The sequence below is a fragment of the Cephus cinctus genome, unplaced genomic scaffold (genome assembly GCF_000341935.2).
Source record: "Cephus cinctus unplaced genomic scaffold, Ccin1 Ccin1_scaffold0153, whole genome shotgun sequence".
NCBI lineage: Eukaryota > Metazoa > Arthropoda > Insecta > Hymenoptera > Cephidae > Cephus > Cephus cinctus.
Window position 1 is genome coordinate 661117 of NW_014332881.1, and position 14868 is coordinate 675984.

Here is a 14868-nt window from a genome sequence, read left to right on the forward strand (position 1 = left end):
GAGGAAAGACGGTTGGGTAGAGAGAGAGAGAGAGAGAGAGAGAGAGAGAGAGAGAGAGAGAGAGAGAGAGAGAGAGAGAGGGACACGCCAGGGTGCAGGATGAGGGTGTGCTGGGGTGATTTTGCGCACTGGCGCGAATTCGCCACCACCACCATCCGAATCTTCAGACTATATTCCGAGCGGGGATGCTGGATGCTGGGTAGGATATAGAGATCCGGTATCAGTGTGCATCGGAAACGACCCCTCTAAATAACATATCCAGCACAATACGATATTACCGTCTGCCTACCTACTCCATCTCGTAATTTGGTACTGTGAAGCATCCTAGCGCGAGCACTAGTCGTCTTGGAGCTCCTCCTCGTAGTATCGCATCCAGCCGGGAGTCGTGATATGAAGAACTCTTCATCGGCTACCGGATCATACTCATCCGGAATACTTCAGGAGTGCTTCGAGTCACACTTCATCGGTAAGTACGTCAAACGCCGCCAATTACAGCGCTTTTCCTTTTCATCCCCGTGTCACTTTATTCAATTTCTTAACCGAGTGCAACAGTGCATCGGAGCGTGCTTGTAGTTTTACATTTTCACAACCAATTTTATACCTCGCGACAAAGTGATACTTACTGAATTTAACGTGAACTCCGGCTGAAAAACGTAGGACTTTAAACCGAGCTGGCATTTTCGAGACATTTACGATATTAAGTAACGTGATTTATCGCGAGGGGTAGTTTCTCCTGAACTCAGTCTGGGGTGGTTAGGAAAACAGGTTGCCCGGCTGGGGCGGTAAAATGTCGAGCACGTATGTCAGGGTGGTCGATGTTGGTCGTACGTGATACATCTTGTGGTATTTGTAGCGGTGCGGCACCCTTTATCGCGTTTTGTAAGGCCATTTGTTGGCAGGCAAACAGAGGCATTCATATTTTAAACTTACACTTATAACACTTCGTGTTTGTTCAATTTATTTTTCCTTTTTTTCACCTGTCACTTTTTATTTCGCCAGAAATAAGAAACCCTCTTGCGGATCTCTACGAATTTGTGGAATTTCATTGGCCCTTACTTAACGTGTAATTACGTGACGTTTGACAGACGCGCTTTTTTGCTTCGTCACATTTTTTTTCTCTTTTCCTTCGTCTCTTATCTTTCCTTCTTTATATACCTGTATATGTCTAGAATTTCAGCTGTTTAGATTACCAGGCTTTGCTGCTCTGTAGGAAACGAAAAAAATATGAGGATCTTCCAGTTACAGGTCACGCGACGCTACGTTGTTACTCGCGTTACAAGTAATTCTTACTTCGAAGGCCATTAGTGATGTCTACTCTCTCATTTTTTGTCCTGCTGATTCGAAAAATTTTTACAGCGTCACCGCGGCGTTCCTTCGATTCGTTATATTTATGAGAAATTCCCTCGGGCGGCTTTTGTGTTTCGCGAATGCGATTATTTACATAGGGCGGCGCTCCCCGAGATCATTTATTATTTTTCTTTTCCTCATGAATTCGCGACGAAAAGCCGAGGACGCGGAGTAACGTTGACGAAAGAGATTGCTCTTTAATAAAAATGACGCAATCCGACGTCATTGTTCGTCCGAGCGAAGGAATTTGCATTCCGCTAGACGCACGATACTTATTACACAGTTTGGAAAAATCGCTAGAGATATTTCTCAGTGCTAACGAATAAATGAGAGACCATGAGAATGATAAGTGTGAAGGAGTATAAAAGAAAAAGAGTTAAAAAAGAAAGAAAATGAGACGGAGGAGACTATCGTCATGAAGCTCCCTTTTTTTTAATGACTGAGGCTCGATGGGAGGCCAAGCTCGATAATGCAGCAAACACGTACATAGCCGACTGAATCCCAGCGGGTAATGCAATATGAGAACGAAACGAGAAAACTTCTTTTTTTACTCTCTTCTCCAATAAAACTTTTCTACAGACTCCACCTCCTCCTCGTTCCTTCTCTTCTTTTCGTTCTCCTACTTTCCTTGCCATAGTTCCTATGCTCTTCATCATTTTCGTTGGTAATCCTTTATTTTGTTTTCTATCCTCCTCGCTCTTATTCATCCGTTCAATTAATTAGGGAAGCAGCCACTAGCCTGATAATGCATCCAATATATTTTTCCTTCGTATCCATTATGAACTTCCCTGGCGCCCCGTAACTATTACATTAGCCAGAGATTCAATTCGCCAGGATTCACAATCGCTTTCAGCATCGTTATTAGTCTCGGGCGTAGTTCCTTCGCAGGTTCAATTTCCGATGACCACTGCCCGCCAGCATTCCCCGGAACTGCCGTCGCAATAAATACAAACCAGAGACATCTATGTTTTCCGGCGCCGAGAAAACGTCCGATTCAATAACTCCGTCTCGTACGGTGTCGCAATTAACGTATTTTCCCAAATTTCTCCTCGAATGCGTTAACAGGGTTAGGCGCGAACTCGATTACCCCTGGACGAGTATCGCGTTACGGACCCCTTGACATCCTCGTCGAGTTTTGAATATCACCGAGCGTGACTCGACCCTTAATGGAGCCGACACGGCTTTCAAGTCGGTAACGCTACGGTTTCTCAGTCGGTAAAGGAAAACGTAGTTCAGTGAGGTAAGAGGGCGGCAAGTAAAAAAAAAAGATGATGCGAGGGTGGATAACAAAAAAATTACATAAAAACTTTCAGCCACCCCCCTTTGCCCAACCTCATTTCCAGAGGGCCTAATCGTCGTCTTCATTCAACTCCTCGAGGACAAGGAGCAGGTCGCGCAAACAGGCCTCTAGTACGCCCTTTCCGATATCTACTTTCCCCCCGGGTAACCTTCGAAAAACTCTCGGCACGTCTCTCGTCGCGACTAGGGCCTCATGTAAATTTATGCAAAAATGTAACCGATATTGTCCGATTAATATTCATTGCCGTAGCAGAGTGCTCTCACATGTTTGGACAGAAAGAAGGAAAGCATCGCAGCAAAGGTTACGTAATCTTTAACCTTTGTCTTTCACCGAGAAAAATTGAATATATTTTCCCTGTACTCTATATACTCTCCCTCTCTCCTTCTTTTTCTATCTCTTCACATTTTACTCTTCTTCCTTTCACCCGGTACGTGCCACCCTGTCCGCCATCCTCCATGTTTACGTCACCTAAGCCGTTACCCGAACGCATCCAGCATGCACTGCGCGAGCGTTGTATTTATAGCAAAGAGGATTGGAAGGAAAAGTGCCGCTTACAGAGCGTCCTAAATGGAAATAATAATTGTGTGGGCGTAAGACGTCTAGTTGGACATCACTGCGCAACGAAGGTAAAACGGGCAAGGGAGCGAAGAGCAGCAGGAAACAGCCTGGAGAGTCGGTGAAGGCCGATTGTGGTAGCCATGCGTGATGTTCGCAATGCTAGCGGGCATGGGGCGTGTACAGTTCAGAAATCGTGGCTCGATAAGGGCGCTGCTCTCGTTTCCTCTCTCTCTCTCACTCCTTTATTTTTTCTCTTAATCACAAATATATATATATATATATCTCGCTCTCTCTTTTGATGCCAGTTAGCCGCCCGGTTGGCACTGCTACCGTAGCTTGCCTCTAGCTATACATCTGGGTTCTGTCTTGTCCCTCGTACAGGCAAAGAGAAAAATGGATCTGCCAATTAATGGACTCCATTATGGTTCCGGTTATACTCACAAATAGCTCTCTGATTCGTTTTCGATCGGTAACCTCCATCAGTCGTTCTACCTTTTTTCTTTCTTCTAACTTCCCTCGGGGAGGTGTAGACCTTTCCATTGGTCAGGAGATAGATAGGTAAATCCTATTCCCGTAACTTTCATCTCGTCTCTAGCATTTACTTACTACCTTGACTGTCTCTCGTTCTCTCTTCCTCTCTAACTCTTCTTCGGAAGCTTCGACGCTCTTTCATTTCCCGTCAGCACTCACAAGATTGGTGTTTCCGAGAGAGCCTCGCGGATTTTCACGGTGGAAATCAACTTTAGAAACTTAATATCGGTAACGCACCGGCTGTAGAAACGGTTCGAAACTCGTTGGCATAATTAAGTAATCGAATTACCCTTCCTTTCCTGACTCGCTCGGGACGCCCGTGCCAGCATCTACTTTTGGACCCTGATATAAGATCAAAGACTTGTCTCGATGGAATTGTTGTTATTTCTATATATCCCTTGCAACTATATTCGTCAGATCCCTCGCTGACAGTTCAGCCTGAAAATCCAACGGCGTAGCCACATTGACTTTCTCCCTCGCCGAAAAAGCATGTCGTCCCAAGTGCTACGAAAGAGAAGAGACAGGTTAGATTTACTTGAAGTAACGCGAGCTGCTCCTACGGCTGAATGATTACCGGGTTCGTTGAGACCGAAATGATTCCCTCTCGAGAAGCCTAGTAAGGAGCTCTATATGATTTTCATGGTTGCTCGGTCCAGGCATTGCGTATAGAGGGATGCTGAATTCCTCATGTAAATAAAAGTGAAAGATGCGTTTAGGGTGAAGTTTAGGGTGGCTACTCGCTCGGTCGGGGGCCACTCGATGGTTTCGGGGTTGAAGCTTTGTGCCACGGGAAATATCATCACCTCCGGTATAATGGCGCATCGCCGCTATCTTGCTGAATATGTAGATTTTCAGCGGGGCGAAATTAACTCGGTTACGACAGATTGCCCGTGAATAATTTCATCGCCTATTCAACGGCATGATAACTTTGTTGGCATATGCTCATTGTCCCCTTCTCCTCTCATTCCACTCCCTTGGTTTCCCTCCATCCGCCATCCTCACAGAACCGACCTCCTCCTCCTCCATTCAAGATCCGAGAGAGCAGCCATTATACAGGGTGTCCGCGAAGTCCCCTTAATCCTCCATTTGTTTGATCAAGCGCACTAGAGCGTTGAATGGTATTAACCCTTCGGACCGGTTGTGCCGGGCTTTTGCCAGCTTTTTCACAAGTAAGGCTCGCGGATTACTGGAATTCGCGATAATTCAAACTACCCGGCCCGAGTCGGGACTTCAGACGTAAGTGCCGCGACGCTACTTACTCTTTGGATAGAACTGACGAATGGGGGAGACTCGGCAGAAGTTTGTTAGCGAAATATATATATATATAGTCAAGCGGATTATGAGATAGAAGGATTATTTTATTAATATCTCAGAGAACGAGTTATCGACTGACATACCTTTAACCGAGCAGAGAGACTTGAAATGGTAGTCGGGAAACTACGGACGCTGGTTTCAATTTGAATTTCTTCCTATGAAATGTTGTTAGAGATAGATCGACGTCAGGATAGGGAGATCGAGAAAGAAGATAGTTTCGATGCAAATCAGCCTCCAACGTGGCTAATATCTCACCTGAGTGCGTATACATAGATATATACTTTCTGTGAATTCGTAGGCTCGCAAAGCACTCAGCAAATAATCCACGCAATTTTATGCAGTACGCTTCGTAGGCTCGTTGGCTGGTTGGTTGGATATATAAAGTAATGGAAAAATAAAGCAGACGAAAAGGAGAAAAAGTGAGTCCCGTTAATTACGGAGCGAGCTGAAAAACTGAACGCTGAAGTAAAATATTCGCCCGTGGGACTGCCGTTAGCTTTGGCCGAGGTCGCTTCTTTCACCAGTGAAAATTAGGATAAGTGCATAGAAATGAGGTAAGTGCAATTACTGTCTTCAGGTGTCTTGAAGCGGTTTTAAAGCACACGATGTATGTGTGTACAAGTCAGCAGGATAAATATATATATCTCTATACTCACACATATATATATATACAGGAGTAATATGTTCCCACTTCCACATATGCCAAAGGGATAAATTCGTAATTCGATAGGGTTTCCATTTTCCACTTCTCGTTCAGTGTGAAACAAAAACTTCGTTTTTGTATGTATGGACAAACATGAAAGTAATACACAGCAGGTAATTGAAACATCACAATACGTCACTGTATACGGTAGAACGTTTGAATAACCTCGAGTCTCAATTTACTCATTGGACGACAGTTGTCTAAATAGCAACCCCCCTTGGTTTCTGGCCCTTTCAGAACCTCGAGCCGTTAATTACACTTGGCCCATTTCTACGCTTTAGGCCTTGCTTTATCTGGCTGTGCTGCTTTTATGGATTTTCAAGAATTTAAATGTTCCGACGAGCCCCGACGTCGTTTGACGTTGACGCGAATCCCGAGTGCTCGCCTGCCTGTCCGACTACCACCCAGACTCTTTGCTCCTCTGCCTCTATGGCTGAAAGCGCATTAACCTTTCAGGACAAGGAATTTCCTTCCGAGCTTATAACCAACGTAATGGTCGTAATCAATGTTTTATTCCTGTACCGCCGGGCTTCCAGACTCTTAAATTATCCAGGGATGGGCAGGCGTTTCCGCTCTAGAACTTGAATTCCGAAAACTTCGTGGCCCTCAGTCTCGATAAATTTTTCACAGCTATGGGCTTGGGAGAAGTAAGGGGGGTACGCGATGAAGAGTGGCTACGGCGGGAGACGGTTGGCACCCCTAGAGGAGAGCATCACGGGATGGCTAGGTAGATCAGGCGAAGGAGGGTATCCAAAGGTGAAAAGGGAGAGGCGAAAACTTTCTACATCTTTAATGACGTCGAGCAGTCGAACTTCCACCCGCTGGCTCTGTCACCCCACAGTTATAAATCGATGTATGGGATTGGAAATGCTCGGCGAGCATGAAAATAACATAGCACCCGTCATGGTGTTAGGTAAAAAACCAGCGTAAGAGGAAAGAGAAAGAAAGAAAAAGGGGGAATAAAAGTTTAATAAAAAAAATACCACCTTGAGAGAGCCTATTGGAAAAAGTCCAGGGAATACGAACAACCCGCCTTCGTGTTTCGCCTATCTGAACTAAAAGTGTACGGTGCATGCTGGGACGTTGGGACGCGCCGTGTCGAACCGTTTGAAAATTCACGAGACTCGCTCATTGGAGTAGCTCGTTCGTTCGGGATGGACGAGCCGGGGAAACATGGACCCAGGCCGGCGACGCCATCTCCCGACAAATTATTTACCGTGTTCTCGGTAACTCGATTTGCGCCAGCGTGTCCGAGAGACGGATCGTAAAATAAAAATATACGCGTGCGTACAACAAATAGTATACGTGCGCCATATGCGAGCATGGACAGTATGTACCCGGGTACATTAATGCTGCATGCGTTATAGGTATAGGACCGTACATAACTTGGCTCTATTATGCATATGGAGCTGTATGTACATGTCCTATGTAAAACGGAGAGTAGTCGACGTCTAAGAGCACAAGAACCTGTATCATCTGTTCTCCTCTATTCTCAGGACTCTCTTTTGAAACTTTTTCACGGCAAATTCCTAAAGGGGACTAAACGGGAGGAGAACGTCTGCGGAGGTTAGCCTTAAGATCGATTACCATCTCTTACCGTTCCTTCTTATCTTAAACAGCTTTCGCTCGGTCCGTTATCATGGGCCGGACTTTGCTATTTCCGCCGTTATTGACAGCCGGTGGGGTCCCAGGACTCTGGCTCGTGGAAACGAAGAAAAGTTTAAATTTCACCGCGAGTAAGACAAATCTCTTTCGTTTTTTTTTTTTTTTTCTTTTTGTCCGTTATCATGGGCCGGACTTTGCTATTTCCGCCGTTATTGACAGCCGGTGGGGTCCCAGGACTCTGGCTCGTGGAAACGAAGAAAAGTTTAAATTTCACCGCGAGTAAGACAAATCTCTTTCGTTTTTTTTTTTTTTTTCGTTTTCTTTCCTTCCGTTCACTTTTACCCTGTTCATGATTCGCACAAGCACAGTGACTCGGTGGAGACGTTTGTTCGTCGTTTTTATTCGCAGCACGCACCTCTCCGTCGCTCTTACTCTCCCATCCGATCTATGCTCTCTTTTACACACGTGTGTCGTGTATATATACTGTAGTATGTATCGCGTATATACAGTGTAGCACGCATAGCTACATACTCGCTCTTTCTGGCTTTACCCGCCAAAAGCGGAGGGGTGCTGTTATTGATTTCCGCAAAATAAAGAACCACGAGTATCATAAACACCAGAGGTAGCACTCTTTTGAGACTGCGATTATTCTGGAAGCATTTTCCATTATCAATTTTTCCATATCCACGGTAACCACTGCCTCTTTCAAAATCATCCACAAGTCAAAACACTCTCGGCGTCCTTATTGAAAATTGCGTTCGGACGATTTGAAAGCTTTGGAGTTAAGTAACTCGCCCTGAGGTGCTGGTCCATCCGAATGGTTTGATTGGAACAGGTGGACCAAAGGACGTTGCATTGTGAACACCAAGTGTATTGCGTATTGATCGTTCTTTACTTGTTGCGCAGAGCAAACTCTGGCCCGAGCCAGGACTGGCCCCATGATTGCGCAGGACTCCATTCTCTATGGACAGATGTAATTAACATCCGAATCCAAACAAGGGCAGAAGCCTGATTATTTACATTCGATAGTCAGTCGGCAAGGAAGTTGGATGGAAATCTGTCATATACCTTGATTTTCAATAGGAGCAAGCACACGTTCGTCTGTCGAACCCAAGATAAAAGAGAATTTTCAGGGTACTCCGATAAGCTTGTTTACCGAATTAACCATAAAGAATTTTCCAGTTTAACAGCTCTGCGACAACATCACAAGAATTTCATCCCGATTGACTTTAACCCTTTGGTATTATATTTTTCTGCTTTACACTTATACGAATACCTGTACCTGTCCTTCCACTTGTTCCTCCACTTTACTTTTTGCTTTTATCCCTTTTGCGTCAGGGTTTAATAGCAATATTCGACATTTGGGTTATTTACCGTAGCGAAAAGTCCGTTATGAGCTTAGGTCTCCCTCCCAGGATCCACACACAATATTTGTGGAACGATATCAGCTGCCATTGAGGCGAAAGCTAAATGGCAGAAACGAAATGGAATCGTGCAAGTTCCACGGGGAAGGAGTGTGGTCTTGCTCAATATAAAATCTCATTACGCTACTGTCTACCAAGTACATATGTACGTGTTGAGTAGAGTGGTGCAAAATAGTCGGAGTTCACGTAACTTTCCACCGGGGTGATTCGTATCGTTTAATTTGCCATTGTGTCCCCTGTGAAAAAGACACTTTTGGATAGAGTGAAAAATTGCTCTGACATTTTTAACGATTTTACCCTCTCTCTCTCTCTCTTCCCAATTTCAGAGTAAAATGCGATGACATCAGACAACCTGTCATGAGCCTCAAAAGGCGCCGTGGCAATGCTGTAGGATATCGCGTAACATATCATGGACGCGGTAGTTTCATTCCTAGGAGTACTGCTTGTATTGGCCCTCTGTGCGGAACTGCCGATTAAGAATGTTTCCGGTAAGTAAAAGCACATCGCCGGAAATACTCATCAAGCCTCAAGGCACGAACTAAGTGGAAGACGACTGCTTTGCATTGACTGATGTAATTTTCTTGGGATTTTACCGAGTCGCTCTTCATTTACCTTAATATGCCTAAGCGGTCTCCGCGCCATCTTTCCTTCATTCTCTGCCTCTTCGAGCTTCTCCGTATATTACCTCGCTTTATCCTCGGTGCCACAGTGAGAATTAAATAACGTTGATACCATTTCAGGCCAGTGTATACTCCCACTGGGTATGGAGGAGGGGAAGATTCCGGATGATGCGATAACCGCTTCTTCCAGCTACGAAATGAAGTCTGTTGGACCGCAAAACGCAAGGTTCGTTTACCACCCTATTTGGAAACATCTTCAAAGAATTCCATCTGCTGCGTACCATTTGTCGAAATTAATTAGTCACCTAAAAAAGACGTTATTCCTTCTGTTAATTTATCTTGACTAATTTTCCGTCCATTCAGTCCAAGACAATCCTTTACCTTTGGTTCGTTATCCTCAGGCTACGTCAAGAGAAGAATGGTGGCGCTTGGTGTCCTAAGGCTCAGATCAGTAGCGATATACGTGAATACTTGGAGATTGATCTTACCAGGGATCACTTGATCACTTGGACCGAGACCCAGGGTCGCTTTGGGAATGGCCAGGGTCAGGAATACGCTGAGGCCTTCTTCCTCGAGTATTGGCGTGACGTCGAGTGGCATAAATATAAGAATTTGAACGGTGCCATGGTACGCAATTCATCAGTACCACATACGTGACGTTGTTTCTGGCTCTACAAGAAAAAATATATCATTTTTTAGGTCTTACGAGGAAACAGTAATACCTATTTGGTCGAAAAACAAAAGTTGGATCTACCGTTCGTGGCGAGTCGCGTGCGATTCATTCCTTACAGTCAGCATCCTCGCACGGTCTGCATGAGAGTTGAGATTTATGGTTGCGTCTGGGAACGTGAGTATTGATTTGTAGAGAATCGAGAAGATGTTCAGGAACAATATATCCTGCGGGAGAAGTTCATTATAATTTATCGTCTGTGGAAATTTTCACGTAGAGAGAATCGCAAGGTATACTGTGCCAAAGGGCGAGACCCTCGGCCCTAATGGATCTAACATGGAAGACTCCTCCTATGATGGAACTGAGGAAGATGGTATTATGTCCGGAGGACTTGGGCAACTGACCGACGGCATCTTCGGGGATGATCCTACGACAATCTCCAGGGGCTCCAGCAATTGGGTAGGATGGAGCAATCGTGAGAGCGTCGAGCTCATTTTCGAATTTTATGATGTCCGTGAATTTGAGAACTGCACCATACACGTCGCACATTTGCCAAGCAGGGAGATCGAGGTTTGCCATTGTCGCAAGGATTCTTTCATCTTTTCTTCCCCTCGGAAATGGTCTCCGGTAAATCTTCACCCTCGGGCTTTTCAGATACTCTCTACGGCGACCGTTTGGTTCTCCTTTGACGGAACGCAGTATCATCAAACACCAGAGAAAATCGAGATTGCAGGCGAGATTAAAGCAACCACTGCGAGCATATCAATCCCATTACAATCTAGAATCGGACGATTTCTCAAGATCGAATTGAATCCCAAATCGAAATGGCTGCTCGTAAGCGAGGTCACTTTTGAGTCCAGTAAGTGTGGCCATAATCTTCTTTCTATTGCTAATAGTGCATTTTTTGTCAATAGAAAAAAAATTATCTCTCAATTATTTTTTGACAGTAACAGGTTCGCGAAACTTCTCAGAGTCACTTGACCAAGTTTTTCGAGCTTGTCAAAATAACGAAACCGAAGAGTCCGCTGATATGGACAAATCAAACGGTGGATACAATGAAACGATCTTCGAGCTGAATGCCAATCTCACACCAGATGCATTTCCAGTTAGCAATTCTCAAACTTACATAGGACTTGTTAGCGGTGCATTGACCGTTATTGCACTTCTGCTAACGTGCACGATATTCCTCATGAAACAAAGGGGCCGAAACAAAGTGGCTCTACTCCAAAAGCACACAGCATTGCTCTGCGGTTCTCCAGCACCTGGAATCACGATTAACATGAAAGACATTAAAATGGCCACACCAATTGTAGTGAATGGCTTATCTCAATCAAGACTCTCCATCAAGAGTAAAACATTCTCTGGCGACGATCACACGATCCGTAGTGGAGAACATAACACAGGAAGTGAATACGAGCACTGCAGCGTCTACGAAAGGACGTACAAACTCTTCTCCGAGGAGAATCTCGGTTATGAACCTCACACTCACAAGAGTGAACATTTCTCCAGCTGCAAGACAGAATACACCGGTATATCTATAGTTATAAAAATAAGCTGAGACATCAACTCTAACCTTATACCATGTTGATATACATAAGACTCTTCTCGTAAGATGTTACAGACTTCACCAGCGAACACAGCTTCCAGGATGAGAAATCTGTTGAACGTGTAGTACCTACTCCGTTTCCTGTTAAAAGACACAATCAGACAGGTAAAACAAATCATGAAGTCTACGAAGGATACTACGCTGCTACTGATATTCTCACGGTAATACTCAATAGTGCTAACTTTCATGATTTCATTCGTATCTCAGACGTAAAATGGAATTAAGATAAGAGAAATTTTTCTTACAGATCAAAAGAAGGGAACAGCATTCGACTTCTAGCCTCTTCACTTCGTTGCATATTCAAGACAGTATGCATCTTACGGGTACGGGGAACTCCTACAATATTCAGCATATCTCGAGACACAGACTAAGGATTTTGGATAAGCTCGGCGAAGGCAGCTTTGGACTGGTAAGCTGTAGTTGATTATGTAGAGATTCCTTATGTATCAGAGACACGTTATTCAGGTACATTTATGCGAGGCTAAGGGTATACAAAATCCGGATCTGGGGACGATTCGGAATAGGCAGATTGTTATTGTGAGGTCGCTTTGGAGAGGGGTTACTGATTCCCTCAGGTGTGTATAATGTGGATTTGTTAAGACAAGAATTGGTACGTTTTAATCTCCTGCGTATAACGAAACATTTCAGAAAGGATTTCATGAAAGATATGTACACTTTGGCTGCGGTTCGCGATATTAACATAGCCAGGATTATTGCACTGGTAGAAGAGGAGCCATTCGGTGCTGTATTTGAATATGGGGAATTGGGCGATCTGCCAAGTTTCATGAGGAGTCATGAAAAATCAAGTAACGATATTCCATTGAGGTATAACATTCATTTTCTCATTGGACTCTACAAAAAAAATGCATATACTAGAATGTAATATACATTTTGAAATATTTTCTAGTTACGGATGTCTATTAAACTTCGTAACTCAAATTGCTTCTGGTATGAAGTATCTGGAGAATCTGAATATTGCTCATCGCGACTTGGCAGCCAGGTAGAACTTTATATTCATTGAGCTTTAAATTAATGGTTCTTCAATGTATACAGAACAACTATATATCCATTATAACCCATTTCAGAAATTGCATAGTTAATAAAAATCTAATGATCAAGGTATCAGATCATGCTATGTACTGTAGCCAATACGATCAAGAGTATTATGTAAACGAGTGCTATACGAAAGTGCCACTAAGATGGATGGCCTGGGAGGCAGTTCTATTGGTATAATAATTAATTTAATTGTTTAATTGAAATATCTAAAGCTAACGTGTCCGACAACTTGACGCTTCGATCCTCCAGGGAAAGAAAAGTTGCCAGTCTGATGTTTGGTCCTACGCGATAACGGTCTGGGAAATCTTGACGAACTGCGAGGATGTCCCCTACGCTGATTTAACTTCCGAACAAGTGCTGGAGAACTGTAGCAAGTGGTACCAGAGAGGATCCACAGAGAAGTCTCAGCCCAGGATCCTTTCTCAGCCACCCTCTTGTTCCGGAGATCTCTATCACATGATGACCAAGTGCTGGAGCAAGCACGCCGAAGAGAGGCCCACCTTCGAGGAAATACACCTCTTCCTGAAGAGATTGAGCTTCGATTGAAAGCCTCGTGCACTCAAGCAGCATGGACCAAATCGATTACAATCAGCTAAGAAGCATCCTCTCCATTCGTGTGTCCTGTAGGATGCTCTAGCCACTAACTTATGCTCAACTAGGTTAACCTTCATCCTATAAGTATAATACATAAGATAAAGCGTAAAGATTTTGATAATAAATGTCAATATCGTTCGTTTAACATTATCCATACGGTGTGTACGATAAGAGTGATTCTGGTGTATCCTCATTGGAAATTCTGTGTCCTCGCGATTCCTATCATACAAAACGCAAGATATCTGGACAGCGAAAATGAAAGTCAAGAGGTGCTAGATTAGGTGGCACGAGGTGTGCTCATGTTAACGCGATAATATCATACATTTCGAGTCACGATAATCTGATAAATAATATCATCCTATGTTAATTGTCTACGTAAAGATTCTTGGAGAGATTGTACTGTGACGATTTGGAAAAATGATCTCTGGATGAATTATAAATACAATGTGCGAGTGTGTACGAGATGGTGCCACGCTACGGACTAAATCAAATCGTAATTAACATATCCTAATTTTCAATCGTGTACAACGTAATTGAATAATGGCGCACGCTCGAGATTATTAACGAGTCACGTCAAGTTAGATGGTTACAATCTTTACCTATTCCTGGTCGCACTAACGCATTTAGTACAGTTAAGATAAGCAAAACATGTAACGATAACGAACGTGTAAGTTAAAGTATTATATAGTTAAGTGGTCCTCCTCTGTAAATTGTCAATATTGATAATATGTAATCTGTTCGTTGCAATAGTTTGAAGTAAACTGTAATAAGATCCACGACTAATATCGCCCGATCCCTCATTACGGATTTCTCATGTTCGCAATTACGTGTTTACGTACGCCGAATATACTAAATCGACAGAGACTATTTTCTGAGACGGATATGAGATTATTTGTTCTAACCGAGAAGTGCTATCGGACGCTAACGAGGGAAAGATGAATGTCGTTAAAATGATGTCATTAGTATATAAGAGAGAGAGAGAGAGAGAGAGGAAAAAGTAGAAAAACATGAAGAGAATGTTCAATACGCGCGACTATTCACATTTACATCATTCAAAAACTAGCACAAGAATGACGGCATTAAATCTCTTCTGATATTTCCATTGGAGGAATTTATATGCTACTTCCATTTACATTTGTAAGGACTCTCAAAACTGTTAGTGAAACTTTTTTCTTGTGCCAGTGAACTTGATATCAAGAGTGACAATCAATTTCTTTAGTTGTAATTTAGTTGCAGAAATCGTCTATTCTCCATTGACTATACTATAGATATTATAAGCATGTTTTCTTTATCCCATTAAAATTATGATTATTTTGTACATAAACACATATATTTTTTCAGGACGATTATGTCGCCTATATTCTCGTATTGTCGGCGTAGGCCATTTTCGGTGAACCTTCATCAATGAAATCTATATTCACGTGAAAGCAACTAATCAGCAATTTTTATCGTAGATCTACACCTACTGTAATCCGAGTTTGTAATAAGAATTATCGTATTCCATTAAAAATTATATTCTTAATATTTCCAGTGTTATAAT

At 43.3% G+C, this 14868-nt stretch overlaps 1 protein-coding gene across 3 annotated transcripts; it reads left to right on the forward strand.

Moving 5' to 3' along the window:
* Positions 1–159: 159 nt before the first annotated feature.
* LOC107263457 (discoidin domain-containing receptor 2) lies at positions 160–14866 on the forward strand. 3 transcript variants are annotated; one of them, XM_015730682.2, is made up of 15 exons: positions 160–466; positions 9109–9270; positions 9523–9628; positions 9804–10029; positions 10102–10249; positions 10350–10642; positions 10727–10931; positions 11020–11601; positions 11685–11839; positions 11926–12087; positions 12144–12253; positions 12327–12503; positions 12586–12678; positions 12764–12905; positions 12984–14865. In XM_015730682.2, exons 2-15 carry the CDS (start codon positions 9192–9194, stop codon positions 13278–13280), a joined length of 2775 nt encoding a protein of 924 aa, XP_015586168.1. In that variant the 5' UTR covers positions 160–466; positions 9109–9191; the 3' UTR covers positions 13281–14865. The 3 variants fall into 3 exon arrangements, with proteins under 3 accessions (XP_015586168.1, XP_024936417.1, XP_015586169.1); XM_015730683.2 differs by having other exon boundaries at positions 161–466; positions 11694–11839; positions 12984–13280; XM_025080649.1 differs by lacking the exon at positions 9109–9270 and having other exon boundaries at positions 12984–14866.
* Positions 14867–14868: the final 2 nt, after the last annotated feature.